We start from the raw sequence: 11,170 nt of genomic DNA on the forward strand, positions 1-11,170 counted from the left end.
AGTTCATATCTAAGCCATCCCCACACAGAGTTCCAACCCCAAACCCAAGCACTACATCAGCATCAGAACTGTCCACTGAAGTTGTGTGTGTTACCTCTGGGAGTGTTCACAGCCAAACAGGGAAGCAGAGTCACACACACTGTGGCTGCAAAGAATCCCCCACCATAAATTAACTGCAGTGGTTCATGTGACACATCCAGCTACTTGTAACACAAAAAGGAAATGAGTGGGGACAGACAGTGGTTGGTTGGTTTGTTTAATGGTGCTTCAGGATCACACAGGTTCCAACAGTAAGGAAGGAGGCAAACGTCAGGGGGTGGGGTGGTTACACGGCAGCCTGGGCACTCTTTGATAACGCCTTCAGGTCCAAGATGCACTTTGCAATACTCTCCTTCTGCTGCAGAAGGAAGGAGAAAACAACTCTCAGAAGCAAGATTTGATGGTGGACACTTAAACAAGCAAAACACACCCTCATGCACTTCAGATGCTCCTTTTGAGACCCACAACATGAGCTACAGGTTAAAAGGAACAGAATCACAGCCCATGAAGTCAGACACTCAAACCCAACCAACCACCTGCAGGCAGGGCTAGCAACATGTTTTCTTCCTTAAGAGAGACGATACCTAGAGCCCACCTGCAGATCTCAAGCTGCCAAGGTCTTACACCGAGGATTTGAGAAGCAAGTTTCATGCCCTGGTAGTGGCACATGTCACCACAAGCTGAGCTCTACACTGCCACAACGTGCTGCACATGGTTCCAGCTCAAACCACCAGCAACACAAGCACGTGGGAGCCACTGGGCTTGGCAGCTCCCAGCAGTAGGAAAGTCACCTACAGATCACCCATCACTTCCTGGTGCTTAAGCCACGACCCCTGGACAGCAAGGATTACAGATTAAAGTGTAAAGCAGGTGATCTGCAAGTACCTGCTGAGGAGTGATGCTCTGAACAACATTCCTCTCCACCCACTGGATCATGTGATCCTGCTCCTTCTGACGCTTTAGGGCCTGCAGGGCCACTTGGTAGTCCAGCCTCTTCTTCACCTCGTTGTACACCGTCAGCAGCCTCTCCCGGTAGTTGGTTTCCAGCAGCATTGCAATGTTGTTCTAGGCACAGAGCAGGGAAGCAAAGGGTTAAGGTTTGGCAAGAACATCAGCCAGCAGCAGACCCCCAGAGGCAGTGGGACTGTGTCTGTCTGCAAAGGGTTTGTTCCTTGCTGGCAATAGCAGAGGCCCCCAGAGCCCTGAGCAGAGCTGGAGCCGCTCACCCGCTTGGCATCGAAGAGGTAGCTGCGGCCTTCCACCCGCCACTGCTCCTTCTTCTCCTCCTCAATGGCCGTCTGCAGGTGTTCAATTGCCTCGTTCTTCACAGCCAAAGCCTTGGCAACCTTCTCCTGGAAGAAGAAACAAAACCAAACAGGGTTGGTTCTGAATCAGAGAGACATGCAGGGGAAGCACATGGGCTGTGACGAGCATCTGAAGGGCTGCGCTGGGGCTTGAGAGGGGGAGAGGGCTGGGGGGAAGGGGGACAAGCCAGAAGAATCAGGGTACACAATCAATCCAAGTCTAAAAGTCACTCTGCTGGCAGGAGGTGGGTTATTTCTGAAGACCTACGTGACTCCACCAACACAAGCTCTAAACCCTGCCTTAGCTCAGCGACACCCTGAAGACACGAGGCTCTGGGACAGCCTGGACACAGATCCCTTTCAGATGCTGCCCCAGGTTAACTCAGAGGAGCCAGGAGCTCCTGGGAGGTGGTGAGCCTTTGGCTTCTGCTGGTACCTCGTTGAGTTTGTCAGCGAAAGCTGCCACGTCGGCCCCGTACTTTTTGATGCAGTAGATGATGACAGACAAGATGCTGGCGGCTGCCACCGTCTCGTGGTTGATGACGTAGATTTCCTTAGAGAGTAGGTAAAGCAGCAGCCCTGTTCCCAACATGTAAGGGCCTGAGGAAAAAAAAACACACCAGCATTACTTGTGCAAAGCATCAAGAGGCTCACTGAAGTGAAAATACCTCAGAGGTGGCGGGTTTGAGGCTGTCCAAGCTCAGGAGAGTTCTGTTGTCGTGACAAAAAGCATCAGCCCCACACCACCGAGGGAAAGAGAGCCAGAAAGAGCAGCAACCTGCACATAGCATGAGACCTGCTGCTTCTGCTCATTCAGAAACAGGCAAAGACCTCTGTTTCAAGGTTTTGAAGGTCAATGGGCACATAAATCTGCCTGTAAGATCAAGTTCATGATGTTCTTTTGGTCCTCCAAAGCACAAGTGCCCAGCTTTAAAGGCAGGAACTGCTGCATTGGCTTTTCTTCACCATCTCCTTCCCTCACACTTTACCCTTCCAGCAGCCAGAACTGCTGGGCAGAAGCATTATTTGTTAAATAAGAAGAGGACAGTCACCTGTAACTCCTGTCTTAGGATACAGGAACTGGAAGAACTCCTCGGGGATCAAACCGTAACGCACTTCTCCTCCCTTCTCAGGCAGCGGTGGCACAGGAGCCCAACGCTCCCGGGTTGTGTGCAGGCCTCTTGTGCTGTGCAACACGCTGTAAATAACCACACAGCTTCCATCAGGCTTCTGATTTTAAAAAGCAAAGGCAAGAAGCTGATCCCCAGTGAGGTAAATCTCAAACACGTCTCCAGTGAAACCAGCGGGCACGGCTCCGACACGCCTCCTGCGAAGGGGGTGGGACTAGATAACCTCTAGCGGCTCCTTGCCTGCTTTAGAAGCCTACGCTATTAGTTACACGTACAAAACCCAACCGCTGCGATACAGTTTGGGTTAAGAACAAGGGCTGCCGAGTTTCTGAGGGGCCCCCAGACCCCCCCAGGCCCGGCCCTCGGAGGAGTCGGCGGCCAGGCCCGGCGCAGCGGCGGGGCTCAGCCGGAGGCGAAGGCCCTCAGCGCCGCCTGCCGAGCCCCCGGGCCCCCGCGGCACTCACCCCACGGCGACGGGCGGCTGCGGGCTCCTCAGCGCGGCCGGGGCTGCGGGAAGAAGCGCGGAGGGCGCGTCAGGACACGGCTCAGGCGGGATAACCCCCCTCCCACCCCCACCGCGAGCACCCCGGCTCACCGGCGCGGAGGACGAGGCGGGACAGCATGGCGGGGCCGGGCCGAGGCGGGGCCGGAGCTCAGGGCCGGGGCTCAGGGCCGGGGCTGGCGGCGCCTCCGCGCTGCGTCCCGGTGACCGGCGGCCGCCTCCGACCCGAGATGGCGGCGGCGAAACTCTCGCGAGACTCGCGCGGGGCGGGGCGGGGCGGGAAGTCTCGCGAGAGGCGGCGGCGCGCGCGGCGCGGGAGCACGTGGGGGGGCTGTGGGGGGGCGCCGCCGGCCGCGCTCGCGCCGCCGCCATGGAGCAGCCGCAGCCGCCGGCGGGAGACGAGCCCGCGGCCGGGCCCGAGTGGAACATCCCGCCCAACGCGCCCGCCTGCATGGAGCGGCACCTGGAAGGCGCACACTACCGAGCAGGTAGCGGGGCCGCGGCGCGGGAGGGCGCGGGGCGCGGGCGGCGGTGACGCCGGGCCGGGCCGCTCGGCCCCTCAGGGAGCGGCGGCGGGGCCTGACCGCGGCTCCTCTCGCCGGGGGTCTCACCGCGGCTCCTCTCGCCGGGGCTCCGGGGGTCTCCCCTCGCCTCTCCCGCAGACGGGGCTCTGCTGCTGGGCGCTTCGGGGCTGAGCGGCCGCTGCTGGGCCGGTTCCCTCTGGGTCTTCGCCGACCCCCGGCGCGCCCCCAGCGAGGGATTCTGCACGGCCGGCGTCCAGACCGAGGCGGGCGTCGCGGACCTGCGCTGGGTAGCGGACAGGGGCATCCTGGTGGCCTCCGACTCCGGTAAGCGACGGGCGGGATTGGCCTCCGGCGCCGAGGTGAGTGTGCCCCGCGCTGAGGCCGCCGTGCCGCCGCTTCCCCGCAGGCGCTGTGGAGCTGTGGGAGCTGGACGAGAACGAAACCCTCATCGTCAACAAGTTCTGTAAATACGAACACGATGACATCGTGGTGGCCGTGGCCGTGCTGGCCAGCAGCAGCCAGGTTGTCAGCGGCGGCAGGGACTGCTGGTGAGTGTCCCCAGCCCAGCTGCCGTGCCCAGGGCCGGGCTGGGGGCTGACTGCTCACTCTTGTCCACAGCGTTAAGGTCTGGGACCTGCCCCAGCAAACGGTGCTGCACTCCTACAGAGGTGAGTGCCACAGCAGCCCCATTCCCCAGCTCCTCCTGGTCCCTCCATGGTTGCAGCAGGCTGAGCTTAACTCCTGCAGCATCCCATCTGCCAGACCACTCTTTGAGCTGTGATCTAATGCCACTCACGGAGATTTCTGGCACAGCCTTATTTCTCAGCCTGTGCCTTTCTCTCTATAAAATGAATGCTGAAAGGCTCAGTTTGCCTTGCATCTCTAAGCATATTTTAAAGTGTTTACTTTGTACTGAAGTATTTTTTCCACCTGCATAGGACTGTGTGATCTCCTGTTTGTTTGTACAGCTCCTTTGAGGTGTGTCTCTGGTGATGTGGCATTGTGATCTCCAGCCACAGCACAGGCCGTGTCCTGACTCATCCTCCTCCCTCTCTTCCTGGCCCCTTCGTAACTCACCTCTTGTCTGGACAGGCTTCCTCCAGCTTGTGCATCTCACAGGGGCTTGGCTGCAGCAGCTCTGCTTGAGTTTGGCAGCTCAGCAGTTTGGTAGGAGGCAGTTGGCTATTGCTGAGCAGTGACCTTGTAACTGCACATGAACTGTTCTTTATCACACTGCTGTGCCTTCAGAGCTCCTTGGGAACATGTGGGAAAGTTTGATGCACTCTTTGAGGCTCTCATCCTTTTGTGCTTTTGGTAGCTCACTCCGGTGCAGTGACATGTGTGGCTTCCTGTCCTGGTAAGGACACTGTGTTCCTGTCCTGTGCTGAGGTAAAGCTTTGCTCTCTGTCTAATTCTACCTGGTAAAAATGACATTTAACTTAAATGCACTTGCTGAGAAACCACCTATTGTGGCATAAGCTACAGCCCTGCATTATTTCAGTGTGCCAGTCTGACAAGTTGACAGTCAGCTAATGAAGCTGACTTCTAGAGGTTTCTGTTAAAGGTGGGAGCTTCTAGGTCTGTGCTGGGGATGACTGAAAGAGTTTACTCACAATTAATGGCAGCATCACTTTAACACGAAGGAAGAGGTGTGGGTTTGAATGTGGGGCAGTAGCACTGCTGCAGTGAACCTTGGCTTTGTGCCTGGCCCCTGCTACAAAGACATTCACCAACCTTCTCATTCACTTTGGGTTTCTAGGACAGCAGAACTTTGCTCTGGGACACCAGATGCCCCAAACCAGCTACTCGAATCGGTAGGTTTCTGTGTGCTTCCAGCTGCTTGTGGGGGTGGCTTTGGAAGTAAATCATTGTCTGCCTGACTGCACTGTGTCCCACTTCAAATCCAGTGATGGGACTGACCCTTGGGGCAGAAAAGCCTGTTAAAAGCCAAGGAAGTCTTTAGCAGTCTCACAGGAGTACAAGAACCTGTTTTAAATGTGCTTTGCTGCAGCAGCAGTGCTGGATGAGGTGGTGTAGGAATATCCCACTGACTCTTTTCCCCCTCCTCCCAACGTGCAGTTTGCAGTGCCTGTAATCACCTTCCTACCTCAGTCATGTGGCATCCACAGAAAAGTGACATCTTTGCTTTGGGTAAGAAGTGATCTTCTTCTCTGACTTTCAACAGACAAATCCATGTCTTTCTTTTCACCTGAGACTCTTGCTGATAACATCCTTCTCCTCTCCCCTCTCCAAGGTGATGAAAATGGAACAGTTGCACTGGTAGACACCAAGAATCCCGACTCTGCCCTCAGCTCCTCGGTGCACGCCCGCAGCGTCACGGGCTTCGCCTTCTCTGCACATAGGTACAGGCTGAGGCACTCTCATACACCTGGGACTGGGTTCACTCCAAGGCCTTGGGCAGTTTGTAGAGTAAAACCCACAAGAACACTAGTTTTGGTCCTTCTATCTGACCCTAACACTGCTCTCACCTGGTGTGCTGCCAGCCTGCCAGATGGTCAGGATGGAAACATCATCGTAAGATGTGCTGTCTGTTCCTTCACTGCACCTGGGTCGGGCTCACAAAGAAACCTGCTTGTCACAGATTTATCCCTAAGAAGCTTTTCTTGTATTTGATTATAACTGTGGTCTCTTCTCTGTCTTCCAGTTCACCCTTACTGGCTTCAATCAGTGAGGACTGTTCAGTAGCTGTGCTTGACTCAGACCTCACAGAGGTGTAAGTACCAGACAAAACGTGTTCACTGCTGTGGCTGTTTGTCTTGCTGACTTTTCATTGAGTTACCTACCTATATGCTGAGTGGAAGATGAAAATGATCCTTAAATAGAGTAGCATCATCCCAACAAAGCAGTGCTTTTGAATTGCACAAGCCCCCAAACTCTTGAGTGACATTGCTTCATGGCTAACGGAGTGTTTTGTGTTTTCCAGGTTCAGAAACCGCTCTCATCGAGACTTTGTAAAAGGCTTATCATGGTCTCCTTCAGACAATGCTTTGCTCACTACAGTTGGATGGGATCACCAGGTTTTACACCACACTGTCCCCATACCAACTGGTGAAGCTTCTGGAGTCAACTGTGTAAAAGAATAGTTTTATAAACTCATGGTCCAAATTCCTTCCTGGCGTTACTTTGATTCTGCCGCAGTCAGAGGTGTGTGGGAGCTGGAGCAGGTATGGTTTGTTGTCTGCCTTGAAGCTTGTGACTAAGTTCCTGTAGTAATTTTGAGTTAGGCATGTTAGTTACAAACCAAGCTTTACCCTCTCCTCTGGAGGTGGCTTCACCTCAGTGTTGTACTTAGGAAAAAATTTGACTTGGGGCACAGAGGAGAGTGGGAGAGACACGGAATTGGGTATCATTAAAAACCACCCCAAAACAACAAACACCCACCCAAAAAGCTTAATTCCTCCTTCAGTTCTCCAAACCATCTGAGGCCAGCTCAGAGGGGCTGAGACTGCAGCATGCTGGAAGCCAGCAGAGGTTAGTCAGTGCTGTGCTGTTTGACACCTTGTTTCATCTCCTCTGTGCCAAAGACAACTCAGCCAAAGACAAGACCTGTGAACAGAAGTTCATGTAAGAGGAAAACTGGACTGAAGGCTTCAGTTTTCATTTGCTTGCTCCTCTAAACACCCTCTGCTTAGTGAGAAATGAGACTCCCTACGTGCTGAGTGGCTTTTTGTGCCAGTGACTGAGGGGAGCAGATATTCCCACGCTCCCCAAAACAGACCCCACATCACCCTGTGGTGTACCACAGACTTTGCCAACTAAACTGTTTCCCTGGAACATATTTAACTGAAAAACCTCCTTGCCCTGCATGCATTGCCACTGCTTCAGGTATGGCTTGGTCTGGTCTAATAGTGCCTGGATGGAATAACACAGGTCCTGACTAATGACACAGAATGCTGTGGAAGTGGATGCTGCTCCTGTTGGATCAGCACAACAGCAACCCTAAACTAGACACCACATCCAGTGTGCTTGTTAACACAGGTTTTAGCTGATCCAAATCACGCTGCTTTTTGTAGGCAGACCAGGTGACCCTGCTTCTGCAGGGGGTTGGACTAGATGGTCTCTGAAGGTCCCTTCCAACCCCACCATTCTCTGATTCTCAGCTCTCCCAAGCTCACAGCTTTTCTTAGGCTCTTTTCAAACCTCGTTTGCCATGAGTTCCCCTGTCAGGCAGCTGTTACAGAGCAGACTTTCTGATCAGTACTTGTGTATGACAAGGAAGTGGTGAATGATTGTAAAAACTGACAAGTTTCTGCAGAAGTACCCCCCAAACAACCAAAATAGTTACCTGCTCCAGCCCTGTGATGACGTCCTGGAGGCTGAGACAGGTCTTGTGCTGCTTCTGACAAAGTCTTGGAAAAAAGTGGAAGACAGTTTTAAAAGAAGTCAGTTTTCATTTGTAACAGGGTGTTAAGTTCCACTGGGCCACTTCTGTGGTAGTGGAGAGCCAGCTGAGGTGATTGACACCATCCACATGAAGTTGTGATTTCAGTCCCTGGAATTAAAACTGTTCTTACGTCAACGTGCCCTGTGTTGCTGTTCACTGCTGGGCTACTCTCATTCTTCAGCACTGGTGCAAGGCAGGCTCGAGGCCTGCTTGTTCTCAGGAAGCTTTTCTTTGCAAAGCTCTGAAGCAGGGTTTCCACTGTGCTTAGATTAAAAGAGAAGTTTCAAACCTCAAGTATTAAACCCCATCAGGTTCCTCATGTTGCCACCCTCTGAGCAGAACACCGCCGGCTGTGGCCAGGAGCACGATGGTGAGAGGTGAAGCCCAGACAGACAGCAGCTCGAGCTATTTTCACAATGGCCCAAAGACTTCTAGTGTGACAGCACGCAAAAAAGAGCTGCTTCGGCATCGGGCAGATGTTGGGGTGAAGCTTTGTGTTGTGCCACAGGAGGGCAGTGGCTGTCAGCTCAGCGGATGCCAAAGCAGCAGCTCCCTGAAGGCTGCGCTGGCGTTAAGGAGGAGCTGCCTGTTTCTTTTGCTGAACCACGCGGGCTTTTAGCTATGTAGGAGCAGCACAGAGGAGGGCTGGTTTCTTGAGGTCACTCGTGGTGTTCGGCCTTGGCTCCTGGCTGCCTGTCCCACTGCCAGCAAGGCTGTGGCAGAGACTGGCAGTGCCCCAGCAGTGCTTGCTGGGTGTGTAGCAATCCACAGAGGAATGGGGGTGAGTGCTCTGGGGTTTGTGGTGTACTCACACTGGCTCCAGAGCAGATGCTCTTCAGGTTTGAGGCCACTTCTATAAATACATTGTGGCGAGAATAAAAGCCTCAGAACAGCCGTTGCCTGCTTCCCCCTAGAGAAGCTGGTTCTGTGGCCTGAGACAGATTAAAGAGGTGAGAACACAAATAAGTCTTTAATTTTGAGGAGCAGAGTGAATAAGCCCTGAAGACAGCCCTGTCCTTTGTGCTGCTGCTTGCGTTGCTTACACCACATTTTCGGTGTTAAGCACAAGATTCTAGTCAGGGCCTGCAAATGAGCCTGCAAGCCTCATGACTAATGAAGAGCTCCAACCCAGCAACTATTTATAGAAGCAGCAGCAGCTGAACTGCACAAGTCCCTTTGCCAGCCTGCCTGACCAGCTGAGGGGAGTTTGTGCAGTGATGGGGCAGTCAGGGCCAGGTGCCTGTTCACTCCTTGAGCAGGCTGAAGTTGCCACAGGGGTTATGGCAACGACTGGTAGCAGAAATGGGACCAAGCCCTGGGTAAGCTGACAGCCGGCCTTGCTGAGGCTCCTGAAGAAAGTCAGACCACACATCATAGAACAATTAATCCAGATGGATTTAATGCAAGAAGTTTGGTGTTCAATGGCACTCATAAATAAGAGACTTTGTTCAACACTTTACAAGTAAGGCAGGTGGTGTGACATTAGCAGGTACTTCTGAGGAACAGGCAGCTGCAGGGGATAACTTGTATTAAGACCTGAATATTCGAGACCTGAACAGCCCAAGAGCATCAGAGAGCTGAAGGGAGAACACTGTCAGACTTCAAGACTGCTTTCAGCACCAAGACCGGGCTGTAAAGTCAGTTGCTTTGCTCCACCACATCTTCTTTTATTGCTAAATTCATCTATGGAATAGAGCTGGGGAGGAGCAGAAACTGGAGCGGGTGTGAGTTAATCTGTGTGTTGTGCTGAGAGCTGTGTGGCCAAGGGAGGGAGCTCTTCCCCATCCCTGCAGCCAGAGGTTCTCACTCCCCGTTAGGGATTTAACTCCCCAAGTGCTTTGGCTGGCAGCAGCCCCAGCAGCAGTTTGTGTGTCACAGGCAGCTCCCACCAGCCCTGGCAGAAATATCTTCTTCTTTCTGCAATGCTGGAATTTTGCTTAATGCCTTTGCAAGCTGCAGGGCAAGCCCAGAGTGTTTAAAGAACAGAAGAGCTCCACTGCTAAATAAACCCATCACACTAACCAGTTTCACAACTGTGAGCAGAGTCCCACCTGATTCAGTCCCAGCTTAGCCCACGGTGTGTTCCCGGGCTCGGTGTCCTTAGGCTGATGTGACATTGTTTGTTCAGACTGACATTGTCCTGCTGCTAACATCCAATAGAAACTCACACACATCTACCAGAAACCAGACACCCCATAGCAGGTAACACCCTACTGCAACTACAGCCCTCCATCTGTGGGCAAAGTCAGTGCTGAAGGCTCCTGACAAGCCTTTACACTTAAAGCTGCTTTTGAGACCCAACTTGCAGTTACAGCTTGAAGGTTTTTGGGGAAAAAACAGAAAGTATCAGGAAGAAAAAAGCCCAAGGAGGCTGCAATGGAATCAGAGAGGCTTCTTTGTTTTAACTTAAAACTGGTGAAACTTCATCCAGTAGTAAAACCTGACCCTGAAGCCACTCAAACACAGTCACAGCTTCACAACAAGAATCCTGAAGCTGTTCCTCACATGGACACATGGTAAGGCACAGGGGCTACTCTACACGACTGGCACACTTAAAGACCCAGACACTTACTCCAGGGACACTTTTCTCCATAATTCTTCTTTAAAAAAGGACCACCCAAGTATTTAAGATGTGTTATTTCAACAGTGGCTGGGCTGAGCCTATCTAGAAACCTTCCAAGTGACGGGGACTGGCGTGGAAAGCCACTGAATCAGCTCTTAGACCCAGCACTGCCTTGGCATTTTCACTTTATTCACAGCAAAGTCCAGTCTAGAATACTTTGAGGCTGCTGCAATATTTGAAGCAGCTGTTAAATGGTCCTTAGGTGAAACAGGGAATAACACAAACCACAGAATGGCAACAACATGGTGTCAATAGCAAGACAACTTGAAAATTCCACCACAAAGGAAAGTTGATCACTGAATGTTGAGCTGGACTGCAGAGCAGAATGTGCTCCTGTGCACACACACAGGGGAGTGCCCCAGGAGGAGCTGGAGGGGGAACGATGCTTTTGTATAGTGCTGAAAATAGAAAGTGCTTTCAATAAAGGAAGACTAATGTCTCAAAGTGCTTTGAGTTTGTCAGTGACTAGAAAACAATCTCTACAAGTTTTTACACTTATCTTACAGCGATTTCAGCAGGTTCACCTCTGAGGAAGGTCACATACTCCTAACTTCAGGAGGCTTGGCTGTTCAAAGCCTTGGTCAGAGACTATTGCTCGCTCTGTAGTACAAAGGACCCTCTGTAAGGCTGCTCGTTTCTCCTG

General features: G+C 52.7%; 2 protein-coding genes across 2 annotated transcripts; one reads left to right on the forward strand and one right to left on the reverse strand.

Moving 5' to 3' along the window:
- Positions 1 to 239: 239 nt before the first annotated feature.
- On the reverse strand, positions 240 to 3,224 carry ATP5PB (ATP synthase peripheral stalk-membrane subunit b). Its single transcript, XM_062013515.1, has 7 exons — positions 3,069 to 3,224; positions 2,938 to 2,980; positions 2,396 to 2,541; positions 1,780 to 1,943; positions 1,266 to 1,391; positions 925 to 1,104; positions 240 to 397 (listed from the first exon to the last, which is right to left on the reverse strand). Exons 1-7 carry the CDS (start codon positions 3,094 to 3,096, stop codon positions 326 to 328), a joined length of 759 nt encoding a protein of 252 aa, XP_061869499.1. The 5' UTR covers positions 3,097 to 3,224; the 3' UTR covers positions 240 to 325.
- A 94-nt stretch (positions 3,225 to 3,318) lies between these two features.
- WDR77 (WD repeat domain 77) lies at positions 3,319 to 8,039 on the forward strand. Its single transcript, XM_062013768.1, has 10 exons — positions 3,319 to 3,463; positions 3,638 to 3,823; positions 3,906 to 4,047; positions 4,118 to 4,167; positions 4,818 to 4,888; positions 5,259 to 5,313; positions 5,579 to 5,650; positions 5,754 to 5,862; positions 6,165 to 6,233; positions 6,444 to 8,039. The coding sequence occupies exons 1-10, from the start codon at positions 3,346 to 3,348 to the stop codon at positions 6,601 to 6,603; spliced, it is 1,032 nt and encodes a 343-aa protein (XP_061869752.1). The 5' UTR covers positions 3,319 to 3,345; the 3' UTR covers positions 6,604 to 8,039.
- Positions 8,040 to 11,170: the final 3,131 nt, after the last annotated feature.

Source organism: Colius striatus, chromosome 22 (assembly GCF_028858725.1).
Source record: "Colius striatus isolate bColStr4 chromosome 22, bColStr4.1.hap1, whole genome shotgun sequence".
NCBI lineage: Eukaryota > Metazoa > Chordata > Aves > Coliiformes > Coliidae > Colius > Colius striatus.

Coding starts and splice junctions, on each gene's coding strand:
- ATP5PB (XM_062013515.1), bottom strand. CDS start 3,096: ATGCTGTCCCGCCTCGTCCTCCGCGCCG. Junction 1,392..1,779: donor TCGCTGACAAACTCAACGAG/GTACCAGCAGAA, acceptor TTCTTCTTCCAG/GAGAAGGTTGCCAAGGCTTT. Junction 398..924: donor AGAGCATCACTCCTCAGCAG/GTACTTGCAGAT, acceptor TTCCTTCTGCAG/CAGAAGGAGAGTATTGCAAA.
- WDR77 (XM_062013768.1), top strand. CDS start 3,346: ATGGAGCAGCCGCAGCCGCCGGCGGGAGACGAGCCCGCGGCCGGGCCC. Junction 4,889..5,258: donor TGTTCCTGTCCTGTGCTGAG/GTAAAGCTTTGC, acceptor TTGGGTTTCTAG/GACAGCAGAACTTTGCTCTG. Junction 6,234..6,443: donor GACTCAGACCTCACAGAGGT/GTAAGTACCAGA, acceptor TGTGTTTTCCAG/GTTCAGAAACCGCTCTCATC.